At 33.2% G+C, this 20,785-nt stretch overlaps 1 protein-coding gene across 2 annotated transcripts; it reads right to left on the bottom strand.

Moving 5' to 3' along the window:
- Positions 1-202: 202 nt before the first annotated feature.
- On the bottom strand, positions 203-19,006 carry LOC108228155 (THO complex subunit 1). Of its 2 annotated transcripts, none has more exons than XM_017403657.2 (22): positions 18,887-19,006; positions 18,662-18,745; positions 18,025-18,099; positions 17,673-17,766; positions 16,349-16,494; positions 16,170-16,241; positions 6,305-6,377; positions 6,110-6,175; positions 5,921-5,967; positions 5,659-5,730; positions 5,404-5,529; positions 5,228-5,293; positions 4,599-4,640; positions 4,330-4,446; positions 4,136-4,218; positions 3,836-3,902; positions 3,314-3,385; positions 2,644-2,694; positions 2,256-2,315; positions 2,017-2,166; positions 732-1,006; positions 203-567 (listed from the first exon to the last, which is right to left on the bottom strand). In XM_017403657.2, the coding sequence occupies exons 1-21, from the start codon at positions 18,887-18,889 to the stop codon at positions 752-754; spliced, it is 1,821 nt and encodes a 606-aa protein (XP_017259146.2). In that variant the 5' UTR covers positions 18,890-19,006; the 3' UTR covers positions 203-567; positions 732-751. The 2 variants fall into 2 exon arrangements, with proteins under 2 accessions (XP_017259146.2, XP_063935760.1); XM_064079690.1 differs by having other exon boundaries at positions 427-567; positions 4,297-4,446.
- Between the last annotated feature and the right edge of the window lie 1,779 nt (positions 19,007-20,785).

The following is a 20,785-nucleotide window of genomic DNA, read 5'->3' as shown; positions in this document are numbered from 1 at the left end:
TTTTGAAAAAAATATCATAAAAATATACTTCATAGGAATCTCAAAATGCATGGCAAAAAATAACATAAAGAACCTGTCCCATCAATCCCCGCTGGAATAGAGGGAGTACTACCAAGTTTACAAACTCTCACAACCTGGATTTAAGTCTAATATTCTACATGCTTGCCCGCTCCATAAATAAAAAATAAAAAATAGTGGTAGGTTGAAAAAAATGAAGGCCAACATCAATTATGGCTGATTACTATATTCAAGAGAGCAAATTTAACAGATATTTGCTTACAGAAAACTAATCTTCCCAGAGAATATGGGAAAATTGATGATACAATGCAGAGCTTCTTTGAATTTGTAACTATAGCCCTCGCTTGATTTTCTAAATATAAAATGAAGGGAACATATAAGACTAGAGCTTCCCTTTTATCCAAGAGATCAGACAATGATAGATAGAAGAGAGCAAATGAGGGAGGACAAACCGGTACACAATATTAATCTTGACCGGAACATTGCATATATAACATGAAAGCACCAGCTACGAGTAGTTGCTTTTATGAAATTGCTGCATGTAGCGACCTGTGGATGTAAAAAGATGCATTTTAAGCTAGAATCAACCAAATTGTTCCATGCCTCATCCTCGAAGTAGTAGCCAACAGGCGAAAAAAAGCAACAAATATTGTAGTTCATATCTATAAATAATATAATACAATTTCCTTAAAATTCATATATCAGTGTCAGACCTGACAAATGCTTGCATGTTTCAAACTGTTGCAACCATATCAACATCTGCATCCGTCTCTCCGTCTACAATCTCAGGCTCTGCCTCAGCATCAGCTTCTATTTGTCCTGCTTCCTGACCATCTGTGTCAGAGCTTTGTTTCTGTTGATCCTCCGGTGTTGGAGTTCCGCTCTGTGAAATATTTCCAGTTGCATTGTCGGCATCCATTTGAGCTGCCGAGGCTTCAAGATCCACTCTGCTTCCTTCACCATCAACCTCACTTGCAGGGGTTGCATTCTTGTGGATAAAAGATATATAAGAACAATATACAGCAGAGATGCAGGAGATTAGAGAAGGTATGTAAATGTCATTAAAGGAATCGTCACAAAATGCAAAAGAAAACACAAATTACCACTACTTCAAGGACATGCAGTAACTGCATTACATGTCTGCAGTTTGATCCCCGGAGTTGTTGAAAAATTATATAGCTACTATCTCTGCATATATTTCTAGCAGGGGTGTTTGACTAATCTAAATTTCCACATATAAAGTAGAAATCTTCATCAGCCAAACTCCCTCACAGCATAAGCTTTGAAAGATTTACACTTGTAACATCCAGCAGTCAGGTCTCAAAAGGATAGCCAGCTTGAATTAGGCTTAAAGCTGAAGTTGTTATCTATTTGTCACAAACATGCTCTCAAAAGTAAGTTCACTCGAGACGTTGTAAAAGCATGAATCAGAACTTCCGTTTACTTTCCGTTCAACCCTAGTCACAACTCAGTCTATACCCACTATCCTCCATACTTAACTTTTTCCGCACTGCTCTTCACTCCTAGCCAGCCTTTGCCCCTGATCGTGAAGACTGTTAATGCTGCAGGTATCTACGACTTCGATATCAGCTAATCCACCAAACATAGCTGACACCGTCCTTTATGACTTTTGGCATTTACCATTCTCTTCTCTTGGTAACATAATCAAGTGTTCAAACATCTCAACGCATATAACGTGCGAGTAAAAAAACATCATGACAAATACTCACCCTATATATAATGTTAACATACTCCAATCAAAACCATTACTTACAACTTTAATGCCAAAATGACATCATAATTTAGAGTGCCAGGCAGCTTTTAGAATTGGACGCTTTTATTTGCTATACAATTATTGGTTATAGTTATTATACTAGTGCAAGGATTTCAATATAACAGACTTGTACGATCAATTTCATTTCAACTGTAAACCTTTAACATAAATTAACGGTAAAACCTGGAACAAAAATAGTACAATATCTTTAGACTTTAAGGCACCTGATTCTCTTCAGCTTGATTTGTGGAACTTTTTGTTTCTTCCTTTTTGGCACGCTTTGACCTATCAGCTGGTTTAGCTTGATATTTTGATCGTACTTCAGATGGCAAAAGATCTAGAGGCACAACACCTTCAACACCATATTCTGTAAACTGAAGAAGTACAGAGGTATATATTAGATGTACTGAAATGACAGTTGATTCTAGTAATATCTTGGCAAAATTTATAACATAGACCATACCTTAGAAAAACCTTCCAAGTCTTGTCGTGCTGAAAATCGAAGACCTTTCCAACAATAAACCTGCAAGCATGAGTTGAACGATGTGCTTGTCAAAAAAAAATTACACACGCCATGATAAATGATTATCTCAAGTGCATCTTGTTTTTATTTTGAAAATCTCGTCTACAAGCTTTATGTTTCTTAAAATACTTAAGTCTCATCCTACAGGTTTAGAAACCTTGAAAATGAACATCAGGGACTACTGCAAGCAGCCATCCACATTGCAACTTGGTAGAGGAAGTTTAATACTATTATACAAGTCATATTCCTTGTACAGATCAGTGATAATGCAATTACAAGGAGGACAACAAGACTAATAGAATTTAAAAAAACAGCACTCCAGACTAACCCGATTATTCTTGTGGTGGTACTCTGCTTCTATTCCAGCTGCTTCATCCATCTGTAATTTTCAGAAAGCAAATCCAAATTTCTATAAATAATTACTAAAGCTTCTGTTACAACAGGTGTCCATGATTCCCATTTGAGTTCTCAAAACAAATTCAAAATATTTGAAAACACATTTGTACAACACACCCTTCTGCATTTCAATACTGACTTTCCAGTAGCCAATACAAGGAATTTCTGAATTTAGGGTTGAGGTGATTTAATTGAGTTCACATTGTACAAGAATAGTATAAGAAGTACTATTTGTGATAGTTCAAGCATAATGAGATTTAAATTGTACAGGACTAGTAGTATATAAGGTATTAGTGATAGTTCAAAACATAATGAGATTTTCAAATTGTACAAGAATAGTATACTAGGTATTTGTGATAGTTCAAAACATAGTGAATGTTTAACTGACAGTGCTATTGTCTTATTTACAAGGTTCATGTTGAACGAATCAAATTTTAAACTACTATGAACTCCGATATGCAACTACTGACAAATAAAACCCTTTGGGCACCATAAAATTGGACAGAAGCAGTTGTGAAAACCAATTCCTATTAAATATATTATTTAAACAGAAACAAAAGGTTAGCTGCTTCAAGTGCAGTTCAATAATAGCAGATACTCACATCATCAGCCAAGGGTTTCCAATATTCTGTGATATCAGGAGTGCGCACACGTTGTGGGTCAGTCAATGCATCCTGAACATGAGAACAAATACAGGACATTAGGGTACTAGAAAACAAAAAGAAATCATTAGTATTAGGCAGCAAGATGACTTGAAGCAAAGCTGTAATATTCACGTCATAATGTTTTTGAAATGTATCTCCTATAAAAATTAGCAAAAGAGATCCAAACCACATAGAGGTGATCTACTATGTACTATTATCTAGTATAACATTAGTTGGTCAACATGTAACTCATTGAGGATATAAAGCTGTAGATTTGCAGTACTATAACTTTTTCGGTTCAGATTTATTGACCAAATGTCAATAAAAGAACAGAATAACAGCAACTTTTAGACGCCAAACGTAATTATGAAATTGAATGAAATAGTCAGCATATGAAAGACATCCAAAGCCAAATATATATAACACAGGAACACAAACGAGTTTATCCTTGAAAACAAGGAGATTACTGAATCAACACACCCGATTATCTTCAGCCCACTTCCACAATTGAGAAAGTTGCTTATTCCCAAGTCTCCACCTTGGCTTTCTGCAGGGGAAAAAGAGGAAGAGAATAAACAGAAGCAGAATATCTACACGAAGATTAAACATATATAATATACAAAACGAGGTAAACACCAGAAAAGGGTTAAATGATGGCATATTGTTTTTCAATTACCGATAAAATTTCAGATCACAAGTAATGTACATTCTACAAACTCAATACGGAAGTTAAAAAAGCAAAGGACCGTTAATACTCACGCAACCAACTAACATCCATACCGTTTTTTGATTCCATCTTGAACTGATTTTCTATCTATTGGTTGCTTTTCAAATGGTGGGCAACCATCACGTTTCCACCATACCTATACGATATTGTTAGTGTAAAATGTCACTCAAAAGCAATGATATAACTTGAAATTAGGCTGGGATATATAACCTACACACACACATAATAGAGGGAGAGAAATGCCCACCCAATTCCTTTCACGTTCAAGTATATGCTCAATACTATGAAGAAATTCATTCCCTTTAGGTGGAGTCATGGTAAGAAGCTTCTTTACCCGCTCCTCACAAGATTTTATTTCGTCCTTCTGGAATTATGAACAGCAATACATTGTTACTCGCTAGAAGAATCAATAACAGGTTTCTCTAATTGTGAAATTAAAACTCTGTTTCATTTCTTTTCATATCTTCATAGGAAACAAGAATAAAACTTGAAACGCAGTGAAAGAGGCTAACTAACCACTGTTTCAGTAAAGAAATCTTTCTCACTCTTTCCTGGAGCCTATGAGGAGAACAATAAGAAGACATTACCACAAATGAGCGACATACTAATAATATCACACCAACCATTAGCTTTTAAGAAATTATTTATTCTACGAGAACATTTGACTGCCCAAGACTTCATCCAAAGTTGAGACATATTGTTGAGAACAGTATGGTTAAAGTCCTTTTGCTATACGAATACTCGTGTAACCAGATATGATTAAATGCATAAGAAAAATCTAGAGGTACCACCGATGAGGTTTTAGCATAATCAGAGACACTTCAAAGTGTTTCCTTAAAAAATTGCAACCTGATCATTCACGATTAATCCAAGCCAAGGAAGCTCTTTGTTTAGAGATTGCAAGTTTGTCAATTCACCAAAAGCCTATGTGAAGGATATCCAACAACAAAACGGATGACAGGCTTTCATGAAAGTTTAATATCAAGTTCTAGTTACCAAGCAGTGTCACCATTCAGCATCACTTTCAGACAGCTATTAAGGTGCATGATTTATACAAGTTATTAGAATATATTCACAATTCAAATACAGACAAGCAAGAGTAAAACAAACACAGCTAATTCAATACGGGGTACGTAAAGGCTTACCTTTAGATAATCAAACAAAATTAGGCACTGAACTAGAATGTGGCGGCGAAAGCTCGAATCTTTTAACTATGATGGAAAAGAAAATAGGTAGAAAATCAGAAATGCACAGATCAGGGCACTATAAGATTTAGTACTATTATTATAAATGCTAATGAAAAGTTAAAAACACTCCTTACCTCTAGACCCATCAATTTACTACTAGTAAGATATTTTATATTGAAGGTAGCTGCCTCATCCTCAAGGTTATTAGCATTGCCCTCCTCGTCACTCAGAGGCTGAGCTTCAAAGGTATTTAACACAACCTGAAATTTTTAAATAAAAGGAGAAAGACTTGAGTTAAAACCAATAGATGGACCACAATTTCTAATGTAAAGTATAACTACAATATGATTACGGCACTAAAAACTGATGAGCTGAGAAAAGGGACTTACCATCAAAGAGGAATTAAATTTATGCCACTTGGTCGGAGCATGAAGTAGGGAGGCAGGGTTCGAAAAATTCTCCTGCCAAGATTAATAAGAACTTTCAACTTATGAAAGATCAGGCTAACAAAAATCCTACTGCAACACAGCTTTTACGGTGGTAGAAAGAAGGAATTGTAAGAACTCCGTGTGCAAAATCCAAAGTATATTACACATGTATATAGGAACCAGTACAATAAACGCCACTCAAGCAACCATTTTGATTATGTACCTGTAAACCCCAAAATGTTTTGTAAAAGTTGAAATCAATAGAAATTCCTGCAAAAAAAGGAAAAATAAGTACAATTAATCAAAATCTGTGTAATGAATTTATTTTATTGTAAGGCAGTGAAATGAAAATTTAATTACAAACAAAATCAGGATGTCGACCAAAGGTAATAATGTTGCAGCTAAAGATTACCATCAGGAGTATCTTTCTCATACTTTGTCTCATTTGATGTGTTAAAAACTCCCTTTATGTTCACCGCTGAAAAGCAAATGACAATAGTGAATTTTTTTTCTTTAGGGGGGGTGTGGGTGGGTGGTTATACAAGAAAATAAATATATCAAACAAACAAGTATTCACAATACAAGTACAAAAAGGAGCTATTCTTGCCTGAACGCTCTGACAACGGGAAGAAATGAGCAAGAAACATTATAATTCGCCCACAAAATACGACATCATTTGCCTGTACGATTAGAGATGGACAAATCAACAGTGAAAATGGTTAATTGCCATTAGCCCATTAAAACTACCACAAGTGTGTGTGCGTGTGCGCGCGCGCGCGTGTGTGTGTGTGTGAGAGAGAGAGAGAGAGATTGTGGGGGTGGGGGTTATAAATAACGCAAAGCTCAAATCGAATAGAAAGTAGACTTTCAAGCTCAAGTAGTTAGACTTATAACTACTATGATTACAAGAATCTGTATCATAATCAGTATCATATGCCCCATTCAAAGAAACCAGTCAATAACGGTAACAATTAAAAGCATTATCCGTTGCCAGATTTCCGTTTTATGGGTTGTGATAATAACAATAAATAAAATTGAAAGCAAAGCTTGAATCAAATAGAAAGCAGAGTTTCAAGCCTAAGACGTTACACTTTCAACTACTATGATTTCACAAAATCTGTATCTCAATCAGTATCATATGCTTTAAACTACAATGATTTCACAAAATCTGTATCTCAATCAGTATCATATGCCACAATTAAAGGAACCCGTCAACCACGGTAACAATTAAAAGCATTATCCTTTGCCACTTTGCCAGATTTCCACTTTATGCTTTGTCATCTAGGAAGCATGACTGTGGGTGCGGGGGTGCGTGATCTAGGGATACAGGAATTCGGAAAATCCAAAAATATGGGCATTCGGGTGCAGCGAGATTGGGCAAATATTTAAATATTTTAAAGATAATATATATATATATATATATATATATATATATATATATATAGGGGGTGTTTCAACGGGTAACTCATTTATTTGAGTAACCGGGCTACGATCATTGATGATGAGATGGTACAGTATACTTGCTTTTTTCTACGGCCACGTGTGGTAACCGCAACATGGGCCTAGGGCTGGACACGGACGTGTGTATAAACTGTATTTTACTATCATATCAGTATTTTTTTTATTTTTTTTTGACTATCCTATCAGTATTTAATTTAGCTATTATTTCGATAATTTTAAAACTTTATGTTTATACTTTATTTTATTTTTACTCAAAGCAATATAATTTCATGTATAATTATATTTTTAAAATCATTTTCGTATAGTAAATTTATTATATTATATTTTGTATTTTGTGTAATATTAGTCGTGTTCAGTGTTTTTTATTATATTAGGTAAAATTCTTATATATATTTATAATTAAATTCTTATGTTTTTTAATTAAAATAAAATTTTATTAAATTTGGGAAGCACGGGTCCGGGTGCGGGTGCGTGAGTGCGCGGCAAATAATAAAATATTAAAAATATATATTATATATATATATATAGAGTCCTACTCCAATAGAAACCAAATTAGCCTAAAAACTAAAAACCAGTTTCTGGACAGTTTTTTATCACTATTTTTAACTACAGAAATCACTAATTTGTACATAACATATCACTAATTTATATATAGCATATCTCACGAATATAAATATATATACATACATATATGCAACGTATATGACCATCATCTTCACCCAAATCGTAATAATGGACCTCTTAGCACCATTACCAAACGTTTCCATGACTTGCCACCATTGTCTATCATCACCAATAGTCACATACACTTTCCATCATAACTTACAAAACTAACGACTACTTACTATCATCATCCTACTTCTCTTGCGGCTTCCTACCACCAAGAACCTTCCTACAGATGAAATTAATCATTTATAATCGATTATCAATAATTTAGATAAGTAGATTTTCTCAATTTTGATAATAAAAATCGCTTTTTACATAATGTATAAAAACAGTGATTAGTGCAGTATAAATTAGTGATACCCGTAGTTATAAATAGTGGTAGGGAAACTGGTTTCTAGTTTTTATTTTAAGAGTGGTTTCTATTTGATCATGAGCCTATATATATATATATATATATATATATATATATAATGATTAACAAAACTAAATATATGACATCAAATATCTAATCATAAGAAGTAGCACTCCGATTACAACAAATAAAATAAAAACTGTTAAGTAAAAACTCTGTTTTTAGTACTCTGTTTTTACGAAACAGAGCAGGAGGCTACTGCCTCTTTTCAGCTGGCCAGCATAATTCAAAAAGACTCACGTGCATTATTTTATTTTATTTACTAAAACAAATAACTCAGTAGTTCTTTAACATTAGTTCATTAATAGAATTATTAAAGAAAATCAGTAAATCAAAATTAATAAAAAAAACAAATCCAAGATGAAGTGCGTTGCATTTATTTATTTGTAATTACACAAACTAAAGCCCAAGCCCATCAGTTCATCACTACAACGACTAACATCAGAAATCAAAAATATATACATACAGCAAGTCAGCAACATATATACATACACACAATCGAGCTTTTTTACAATCATATAATCGGAGGCTTACAACTCCACTGAAGAAAGAAAAGGAAGCATATGATAGATGATCGGAGCTTACGGGAGGAGCCGCCGCGCTGGAAGGAGCCGCCGCGCTGGATGGAGGTGAGTAAATTGGGGGCTTCAATTAGGGCTCCAAACTACCCTCTCTGCTTTTACAAAAATAGAAACCCGTTTATGTTTTTTTGTTTGTGTTTAAAAGCTGCGAAATTACCGATACTACCCTTCCCGCACCGCATCTCCCGCACCCCCACGTATCGGTCTCCGAAATTCGCCGCTACGCCACCTGGCAGCGGGGTGCGCGCACCGCGCCGCACCGCTGCGCACCCCCGCACGGTGCGCGCACCCCGCTGCGATTCTTCAGCATACTCCCGTATCCCTGCTTCACAGCTATAATTTTATGAAAAGATGGGGTTCTTTAATTGTTCATGTTCTTTATTTTTATAACTATGTTTTATATAATTTTATATATTTTGAAGATTAAAAAAATTGCCACTCCCTCCGTCCCACCTATTTCTTTACATTTTCTTTTTTGGGGTGTCCCATCCAATTCTTTACATTTCAAAACTTACCAAAAATAGTCAATGGGTCCCACCACTTCTCCACTTTTCTTTCCTTTTCGCACTACTTTTACTCCACTATCTTCTTTTTATACATTAAAAATCAATGGGTCCCACCACTTTACCTACTTTTCTTCCTCTTTTCCACTACTTTATACATATTTCTTAACCTCCGTGCCCAACCCATTTGATAAGAAATGGGTGGGACGGAGGGAGTATAATTTTTCTAAAATAATATGTTTAGCAATTACACATGTTCTGTATTTTTTATAATTATGTTCAGTATTAATTTAAGTATGTTTTGTAATATAAATAAAATCTATATACATGTAATGTACTGTAATTTTATATTAAGATTATGTCCTGTAATTCTGTATGTTTCTGTACTACAAGCAACACATAACTCAGGTGGGTAAAATAATCTAATGGTTGTGGTTAGAAGTTACTTGGTTACTATTTAAGTGGTTACCCACTGAGAAGGCCCCTATATATATATATATATATATATATATATATATATAGAGTTGAGTTCTAGGGAGACCAGCACTATGAAGAGACCCAAGAGACTCTCTATACACCGTTGATTAACAAAAGATTATACCATGTATTATAAGGGCAAGCTGGTCAGAAATATTACATAAAATACTGTACATATCAAGCACATACGACGCGTATAAATTCAAAAAAGGAAAACAATATATCATCCTTCTTTCTATCATCAATCAAAAGAATCTTTCAATTAAGGAAACTGCTGCAAATAAAAGTAAAACTAGTAATCATCGATTTATACACTATTCTATAACAATACAATAACAAAAAACCCAACGTAAGTTTGAGAAATCTTTATCAAGGTCAGCAATGGTGGTGAAGAAGACGCAGCAATGGTACTTTTTTAATGATGTTCTTAGATGGACCTCTGATGTGGTTTTTGGTATTCTTTTATCTGATTTCGATTCAGTTGACATGGCTAAGCGGAGGGATGGTCATTTAATGAGAAATTGGCATCCATGGTTATAAGTGGTGTTTGTAAAGAGATTCAGAAGGAGTTTCGAGATGATCCTGATGGCACACCAGAGGTCCCGTAAGCATTGTATTAGTGTTCTTCTTGTTTGATCTAGTAAGTGTTCTACTAAATATATGGGTGTCATAAGTATTCTATTTTCAATCTTTAACTGTTCTCCTACCTATGTTTGATCTAACAAGTGTTCTACTAAAGTGTATATATCAATTTTAGGTCTTTTATGTATAGTTGAATAACTATTTTATTATCATTTGATAATTATTTCTTGGGGTATGTATTTTTAGTTGCTTGGATGGACTGCAAGTCGAATTTTGGATGCCTCCGTTGTGCCCAAGGGTTTTATTGCTATAAATTTGAGTCTACTTCATGTTTGGAGAAATTTGAGTCTGCTTTTGGCTGAGTCATGGAATTTCTGGAGGTTCAAGAGGTTATGGAATTTCTCGGTTTGCTATTAATCTGGGTTTAGGTGATGGTATTTGTTTTTTCATCAATTTGGCGGAATAAGTTTTTAGGGTCTGGTTTTTGATAAGTTATGCCTGGTGGCTTACTTTTGGTTTTTACTTAAAATATGAAATGTTATTACATGTCTGGTTTTTTGCCTTGGACATCATGAATATTGCTGTTACTGTGAATGGGGCTACAGGTTTTCTCAGGAGTGTTTGGAAATTATTCCAACTAGTTTAGGCTTTCATTTTAATAGTCTTCTTGTTGCTAAAGTGGAGAATTTTTTGGTTTTGAATCATGGGATTATTTGGAACTTGCTTCACGATTGTAGAAATGTGTTTGTTGAGGAATTTGGTAAAGATCCATTGATGCAGTAGTGTTCATTTTAAACAATTCTATTCATTACATGTTGTTCAGAATACTAGCAGCATATCAGATAGCAATCTCATTCATTTTGGTCATGGTATTGATGAGGAGGGATATTGTACTGAAAGACATAGAAAAAACATGTTGGGCTTGGAGATAGAGAAAACATGTTGTAGACGGGCTTGGAAGGGCAAATTATGTTGAAGAACACATTAAACAATTTCAGAGAATTTAACGTAAAAGAACACATTATTTAAAAAATTAATTGAACATCTTAAAGAATTCCATATTGTTTTACATACATATCTATATTTATTATTATTATGAGTTATAATGAATTAACGATCAATAACGTACTTATATCTATTCATATTTAATAAAATCTCTACATTATTGCAATACATGCTTTCTAAATACATAAGAATCTTTTTATTTTTGGTAATGAATTGATAACAATCTTTTATATTTTTGGCAATGCATTGATGCCAACATAAATTTCGTTTTAATTACATAAACATTAGACAACAGGATTCATAATTTAGATTCTTTTGAACAACTAAATTATATTTAAACTTTTTAGAACACATACTCGATTAAAATGTTTATACTGAAATTTAGTAGTCATTTTGTAGAATTTAAAAAAAAATACTATAATGAATTTTGGTAGAATATTGAGACAAAATAAAATATTATATTTTACACTTATATTACTTAGCAGAACAAAATAATAATTAAAATATATTAAAAACACATATCAGACATTTATCATGTTATCTAATATACTAAATTATATTATACGAGATTTAGTAGATCACTTCTTAGAACTCAAATAGATTATAACAAATTTTGGTTATAATATTATGGGCTAAAAAATTATTGAATATTTTCATGAACTTTACTCGATTCAAAAATTTATTAGGTGCTCTTTAAAAAATTATTTATCATTCAAAATATTTTGTATATTCATCAATAAATTATAATTAGATTTTTTATATTCATCCACAAATAATTTATAATTCAGAAAGAATTTTTAGTATTCCCATGTGTATTATTGATTCTTAACATATAAAACACTTAATAGAACACGTGTAATATAAGAATTTAAATAATTAATTATTTTCCAACCTTTAATTTTTAATTCACAAAAAATCTTAAATGTTATAAGGTATTTGATCTTTAACATCTTGACTACCATGTAATTTAACATTCATAAAGAATCTTGAATTCTTATTAGAATACTTACTATGTAACATATATTGCGTTTTAATAATATGTAGATCACTTGAAGAATTCAAAAGACTTATAATAAATTTTGATAGAACATTATAAACAATAAATTATAATTTTTAGAACACATACTCGATTAAAAATTTATATTGAGATTTAGTTGTCATTTAATCTCTACAAGATTCATTACAGTATTCCTCCAAATACCTTTTCATTTATTTTATTTAGTAGAACTTAATAATATATTCTTCATTAAGACACATTAATAAAACCGAAGAATCCACGATCAAATATGAGATTAAAGAATCAAAAACACTTTAAAAATCATAAATTTTGAAAAAATTCATCTAACATAAACAATAAATTAGTAATTCAAAAAAATTTAAGAGAATCACAAATAAAGTAATATAAGAAAATATTTCAAGAATTTATCGAAACCATATAGTAAATTATTCTCCAAATTACATCATCATATTTTAATTTTTTTGATTTCATAATGTATCTTATTTTTTAAATTAGATTCTTTAAAGTATTTTATTAGCATTATATATCTCTTTCAATAGTTTTTGCATAATAACATTTTCTTGGAAAAGTAGTTGAAATATGGAATTTTTTAAAATTGTAAAAAGTTAGATGACATGGTATAAATATTTTAATTATTTCAATAAGATTTATATCATTCATGAGTTCTTCACCAATGTAACATATCTTATTGAATGATTTATATTTTCTTACGGCTTTTATAGATATTCTTTAAGATGTTACTTACGATAAAAATTGCATTTTTGTTTGTTATTTATTTTGGAAGATAAATTTTAGAAACGAAAATATTCATTAAGTGTCATGCGTGCCAAGTGTGCGATATCTTTATAAATTATCTTAATACTAATTTTAAATTTTCAGATATTAATTCAATTTCTTTTTTCTTAGAGATTCTTTAAAGTGTTACGTAGTTATATAATAAAAATATATGGTTGCGTTTTCTTAAAATTCACTAATTCAATTAATATGGAGATTCATTAATGTGTTCTCAAATATACTAAGTTTCTAATGAGAGATCTAACAGTATTTTTTTGCTCGTAAAATGTTTAGGTTTGTGCATAATATATAAATTGTTCTAATATAAAATTTAATATAATTTTTTTGAGTAAATATTGTAAATATTAAATTTTATGTATTTTTCAAATTTGTTTATAATTTCACTTATTTTATCACGGATTCATTTCAGTGTTCTGGTGTAAAATTTAAATATTGTAGTATAAAGATTAAATATTTTATTATTTCAGAAGAAAAATTCTATTAAGTTTCTTTATTTGTTAAACTATAAGTTAGCTCTGGAGGTAAGAATCCGAAGAGAATCCTTAAAAGAATGTAAAGGAGCTCATTTGTAGCAAGCAAATCGTACTAGAGTAAATAAATTTAAATTTCAAAATCATTAAATACAATGCATACATCGTGGGATTGTAAACGTATGCATTAATGTACACCTTGAACGTAAATATGGTAAAATTTTAATACAGTCTCTTAATTATAGTAAGAACCTTGATTGACTATGTACGTTGCATGTATGTAAATAAAATCTGTATGGAATCTTTATAAAAAGGGAAATTCTCAATGGTACACTTGTGGTTTTGGCTTTTCTAGATGGTACGCAAAATACTTTTGGCTTCCGGTTGGTACACTTATACTATTCTAACATTCTATACCATACTCCTTCCGTCAAATTCCGTTAAAAAAACGTTGGTTAACATTTATACTAGCTTTTTCTGATTAAAAATCCATTATTTTCCTTCCCTCATCCTATCCTCTACTCCCTTAATTGCAAATCATTGACAAAGAAATCGAGAATATACACAACCCATTGCAAACAAAACCCTCCCATTACCATTAACCCCCTGATTATAACCCCCCACCTCCATCCCCATCCCATCCAACGAAAAATTCGCGCCGTCACTGAACCGTCGCTCGACCTCGAGAAACTTGCCGAGCTTGAGCTACTGGTCACTGCACAGGCGACCCCACCAACTCCTCCGGCGCCTGAGAAGGCTCTTCACAGCAGCTTTTATATTTATCTTTTTCGATTTGCCGGGATTGTTCTCCGGCAGCGCGGCGTTCTGCCGGTGAGAAGGGGTGGAGAAGATGATGGGACGGAAGGCGGAGACACCCATCAGAGTGCCGAGAGAGGTGCTGCAGTCGGGGAAGAAGGAGGCGGCGGACTCGGTGTCGAGATCGGAGAAAGAGGGGTGGGAGATGCTGGGGGGAGATTGGTGGTGGGAGGAAGTTGTTGTTGGGGAGATTGGTTCTTGTTTAGATTTCTTTTGTTTTTAGATTTTTTTTGTTTTTAACTTTTTTTTTAGATTTTTTTTAGGGTTAATTTAGGATTAGTTAACGTTTGTTTAACGGAACTTGACGGAAGGGGTATTGTATAGAATGGTACAATAGTATAAGTGTACCAACAGGAAGCCAATACTATTTTGCGTACCATCTAGAAAAGCCAAAAACACAAGTGCACCATTGAGAATTTCCCTTATAAAAAAGGCAGTATCATTGATTGGATTCAAGACAATTACTACATCTACGTATTCTTTAAAAAAATACGATACAGTATTCTCCTTACTACCCCTGTACAGAATCTATGATTAATATATTGCATTAATTGATTTAACCATGACCATTGGATTAATACAGATCCAACGGCTGATTATATGGTCTCCCAGGTCTTTGGCTGAGCTTCGGTCTCTTTTGAACCTCCCCATATATATATATATATATATATATATATATATATATATATATATATATATAATACAAGAGTTTTCATTTTAATTCAATTAAACAAACTAATAATAGTTCGCCATGCTTTGTAATTACAAGACATATCATTATTTTGAAAATAATATAATATTAAACAAGGTAAGGTAAGTGATTCAATCAACTTAAACTTTAAAACTTTGCGAAACAAATAATCAAACTAAAGGTTAAATACAAAGCAGCCAATTAGTATATATATAGACATGATATACATACTCGCTCTGCATACACACAATGGGAGAAGAAAGGACGACGCAGATCGACACATACATATACATGTGTGTGTGTGTACATATACCGATTGATTACAACTAACTGATTATACTCCTCGATTATCATGGGCTACTAGAATTGGGTGAAAGTGTTTCAATCATAAGACCCATTTGTTTTTTTATAATCCATGTAATATTACATATTGTCATATCTTACCCCTCCCACACCCCAACGAATCCCCTGGCTGAAAAACGTGGATACGCCATGTGGCACACTCCATACGCACTCCCACACACCCCCACGCAGCCCCACACCTGCAGTTCTTCACCGAACTGAAGAATCCACGCTACATAGGTTGTGATCATAACAAGAACTTTCATATGTTCAAAGCACTAAGATATACATAATAAGTGTCAAGACATGGTTTGCAGATTAGTACAACCATCCTAATTTAAGTGACGCCTTTTTAAGTACATGTAGGCACATACGTTATGACTTCTTATTCTCTCATATTGCTTTCTACTAGATATCACTCTTCACCTTTTACTAGAAATACACACAATCACACACACAAGCGCACGCACATTTTCGGATGAACTAGATGAGTTATTCGACATTGAGGCAGAGTGAGAGTCTTATAAGAATACACAATAACAAGACATCAAAGATGGAGAAAGATGAACCTTCCTCATTGCATAAAAGTAACTAAAAGTCATCTTTTGGTAAATTTATTAAAATAAGATAACTGATCATGAATGCAATAATACCTTCGACAGTCGGCGAAGAAGTTGATTGCATGTTCTCAACATAACAAGTTTACCCCGAGCAAAAAGTTCTGGCTATTTCAGTAGTACCCACATACACAAGACAATATTATATACAGCTTCAGATTCTTATACTTATAGAAGACTAACCATAGATTTTGAGCAGAAAGAATGATGCATACCTTCCCCAGTATGTCTTGTTTACTCTCTATATAGCCAAATACATCTTTGCAATTTCTCATTGTAGACATCTCTGTCAAATCTTCTAGTAGCTGGAATATCATGCCACCCTCAATGTGCTCTTTTTCACAAAGATATAGCACAATGTCTATCAAAAGCGCAGAATGAAATGAGTGAGATTGGTTGCGTGCACACTATGTGTGTGTGTGCATGTACGAGTGTGTAACATGATATTGGAGGTATTGGAGGGAATAAGGGGCCAGTTTATAAAAGATTAGTCTCAATACTAATCATGACTGATTTGGAGGAATTGACTTCTCCAAGTTAAAACTTGTTATGTAACGAATAACTAAGGCCGAACTGACTTCTGGAAATTAAGTGTGAGGTAAAAGGCTTTAAATTCCATAATTAATCCTTCAAGTCAACTGATTAACAGTATTATGTCAATGAATGGGGTGGTAAAATGATGCTCCAAAATGGACAAGATACAATTAAGGATAACAAATTTTGTTTGCAAGTCCACAACAGTACTCTGAGACATGCAAAGACATAAGTGATTTGTAGTGCGAGTGTCTCATTAAGCTAAAACATATGGTATATTTCGCACATAGAAAACATATGACAGTGTGACTGTGCTAATAAATCGACTTAAATTAGTGGCTATTCCTTCTTGAACTAAAGTTAATTTATGGGCTCAGATTTATTGTGACTAAAGTAATCTGAAGCAATTACCCACTCTGATAGCAAGCTACAAAAAGGACAACTGTATATTGCTCGATAACTTGATGGTTGAAGAATGTAAAAAAGCTAAAACAGGATAACTGAGATGTGGCTCTATAACTTGATGGAGGAAGAATAAGAATTATAAAAAATTCCTCTCAGTTGTGATTGTGGACCCTCCACCATGCACAGATCCCATATATAGGTTTGTGAGAGTTTAAGACTGAAGGAGAAGATTGAGGTGAAAGATGAGATAGTGACACAGCAGATAGAAGAAATATAGATGGCAATAACAAGGTCATTATAAACATAATGCTCAAGTATCCACCATATACAATAGATACATAGCAAAAGCAACTAAAGGATGAAGAACTGCACCTGTGAGATAGGCTACCATCTGTATGGTGGTAAATATAAAGCATAAAAACTTTCAAGAGGTACTTGCTAGTTTATATACCCTCTTCTCTCCAACTACTTAAGAGATCTCTTGCAAGAGTCGCAATCTAAGGAGATACAATACTTGGGCTCCATATATGAAACATTTAAAACTCAGAGAACAGGGTCACTACTTTTAAATATTAAAAACTACTTGGGACATGTACGCACCAAGAATTCGTGGAATTTGGCCCTCTGAGGATGCCTCATCAGAAATTGATTGACCATACTGCATAATATTTTCTCCCGACTGAACTGCAGAAGACTGTAGCAACAAAAATAATCACTGTACACACAAATAACAAAAAACTGGACAAGATCACTAGACCTCAAGCAAACTAATTCAAATTTTTTAAATTTTCAGCAAGAGTCGAAATCAAACTCAAAGATGAATTCCTCAGTCTTGACATCAATGCATATAGATACCCTAACTCGTTTACTTCCAATAGTTTCTTGATTTGTTACTAAGATAAAGGATTTTTTTACAGGATTTCGATCCATCAACCCTAGAAAAGATGCTTACCACCAGTTCCTGAAGCAGTGTGCGTAAAATATTCTCCAAGAGCTGATTTTCATCTTGGACTAGTTTTGTTTGCCTCTGCCAAGCATTAAAACCAAACATTGAGAAAGATATAATGAGCGGAAAGCCTTTAAATATGACAGCATCCCCAAAACAAGCTAATAAACACTAACACATCAATTATGTTTGCCAATATATATACAGGTCGGATCATTTAATAACCAGATTAAATTGGTAACCAATGAGAATCAGGTTCAACAAACATATAACCGGGCTTCAGCATAATGAACATATGAATTTTATTAACGGCATCAATCCATCTATGCCTACCGTCCACAACTAGGGCAATAAACTTGTAAAATTCAACATTGTTGTCGTTTATCACTAGTCACTTAAAACTCGAACTCATTCACCGAAAACAGGCATCTTATTCATCACTGTAACGTATAATTAAGTGTACACTAGTTTGAAATTTAGCGTCATACAAACTAATTTAGAACATAAATCACTAATGTCATACAGATAAATTTTTAACGTACACTCCATAACAAACTGCGAAATTATCAAAGCTAGATACATAACTTTAAAATGGAGAGAGAGAGAGAGAGAGAGAGAGAGAGAGAGAGAGAGAGAGAGAGACCTGAGGTTTAATAGCATCCTGAACTAACTTGAGGGCGAAATCTTCGGGTGAACCTGGTTCCAGTATAGCCTTCTTAAACAAATCCTGATCATAAACACACACAAATACAATTAACACATGCTAATGCACATAAAATTTGCAATATATACAAAAATTTGAAGCTCCAGAATATGTGTTCATATATATAAATACGTATGTATACATGTGTATGTATAATGAAATTACCATTGAAACGAGGTGTGAGCTTCAGTCAGGGAGTTGGAAATCGAAAACAGTATTTGATTTGATTTAGTGCGGTCGGTCGGGTCGGATCGAGTGTCACGCGGAGGTGTGTCAAGTTGGGCCACGTTCTGAATTTTATATCGTGACATGGGCTTTCTAGAGCATCTTTTCTTATTCGGTTTCTTGGACTGATAACTTGTGGCCCATAAGAAATTTTTGAAATGTCGGTTCTCGAATCTCGATATCATAAAATTTATTCTTAATTTTCTTCCTTTTCGATTATTATAGATTAAAACAAAAAAATTATGCTCATATTGTAATTTTAGCATTGTTTTTTATTTTATAAAGATATAAAGTTTTGTTTGGTATATAATTTTAGTAAATGACATTTTCATATTTTTGAAAACATCACATTTATTTTTCGAAAACAATTTTAATATTTTTAAGAATAGAGAAAGTTTTTTTTTAGTCAGAAAGTCAAACAATCGGTATTAAATGCGTTTTCAAATTTGAGAATAATAGAAACTTAACTTTGCTTAATGCTTTCTCCTCTAATTTTTTTACATGGGAAGAAGAATATCCGTGGAAAATATGTAAATAAGTTACAGAAAATGTCAAAAGCAAATGTGGAAACATGATGCAGCTAGAATAACAGAAGTCCTGGTAAACACATGCAAAACAACAGAACATAGGATACTCAATATATGGATGGATTGGAATGAGAATGACTGTTTTAAACAGTGAGGGAACTAAAGAGAGGCTAACGATTAAAGTCTCTGCTGAACCAAAAAATCTAATGGATATTTGTATTGTCAGTTATGCTTTTCCCTGGTGAGATGCTGATGAAACATACGTCGGCTGTCGGTGTGTCCCCATTCTGTCGCAAAGATATATACCGCAATGCAAGACAATGTGGATCATTTTGTTAAGATGACTTCTTGACATACAATCATATCATCCCAACTTGTTTGAATTGAAAACGAAATTTAACAATCATAATGTAGGGAAGTGCCAACAGTTGTGTGCAACCAAAGTGTTTGCTTCAAATGTGAACAAGAAGCATAAACAGGAGGGTGACTGGAGCTACATTTTATCAGAACACCAATACTTTTAAAATAAACAGCTTAGTTAGCCACTGGACCAGACATTGCTTAAGGGACCATTCATTTTATTGATGATCCCACAAATCAAGTGAGAGTATAACAAGGCCGAACCAAAAAAAAAACATACTAGTATGTCTCTTTGGAGAGCAGGATATCTGCAGGGTTAGGAGACTAGCATAAATCTTACACCCTCTCTCCCTCCCTTCTGAAAAGAAGGGAGAGACTGTTTTTACACAAACTTTAAATCTTTGGGGAAAATAGTGAAATTGAAATATCATGAATCAGATAAATGATATGATGAGAAGTGTCGGAGACCCTGCAAAAAAATGTAAAGGCTAGCCAAGTTTTTAATTACAGCAAGATATTACTTTATAACTAGCAAGAACATGTGCATCATAACACAAATCATATCTACATATTAGTAAATAATATACATAAGATACAGACAAGAAGATACACATGTCAGATTAGGTTGAGTAGGCCATTTATTATATTATTTCTGTCAAGTTATGATTGTAATCTTTTGGTCACTTGAGACAGAAGCTACTAGGAGGCTAACTATATACTTATTCTATGAATAATTTCACTTTCTGCAAAGATCCCACAAACCCTATTGGGGTAAAAAGCTCAACTTTTTTAAAGATATATATTATGTAATGTATGTTTACAATAATTTTAGGGGGAAAGTAGATCTCATACTGAACACTATGGTCGACTTAAATCTGGGAAGAGAAACCGATCTTCCTGTCGATTAGTGAAAAGTATATTACTTCGAGGATTAATTCATACCATGAATATT

This window comes from Daucus carota, chromosome 6, assembly GCF_001625215.2.
Source record: "Daucus carota subsp. sativus chromosome 6, DH1 v3.0, whole genome shotgun sequence".
Taxonomy (NCBI): Eukaryota; Viridiplantae; Streptophyta; class Magnoliopsida; order Apiales; family Apiaceae; genus Daucus; species Daucus carota.
This window is presented reverse-complemented; position numbering and strand designations above follow the sequence as displayed.

Excerpts from the sequence above, each read along its gene's own strand:
- LOC108228155 (XM_064079690.1), bottom strand. Across the intron at positions 5,968-6,109 it reads TGAGAAAGATACTCCTGATG|GAATTTCTATTGATTTCAAC; the intron begins GTAATCTTTAGC and ends CTTTTTTTGCAG. Across the intron at positions 3,386-3,835 it reads AGTGGGCTGAAGATAATCGG|GATGCATTGACTGACCCACA; the intron begins GTGTGTTGATTC and ends TCTCATGTTCAG.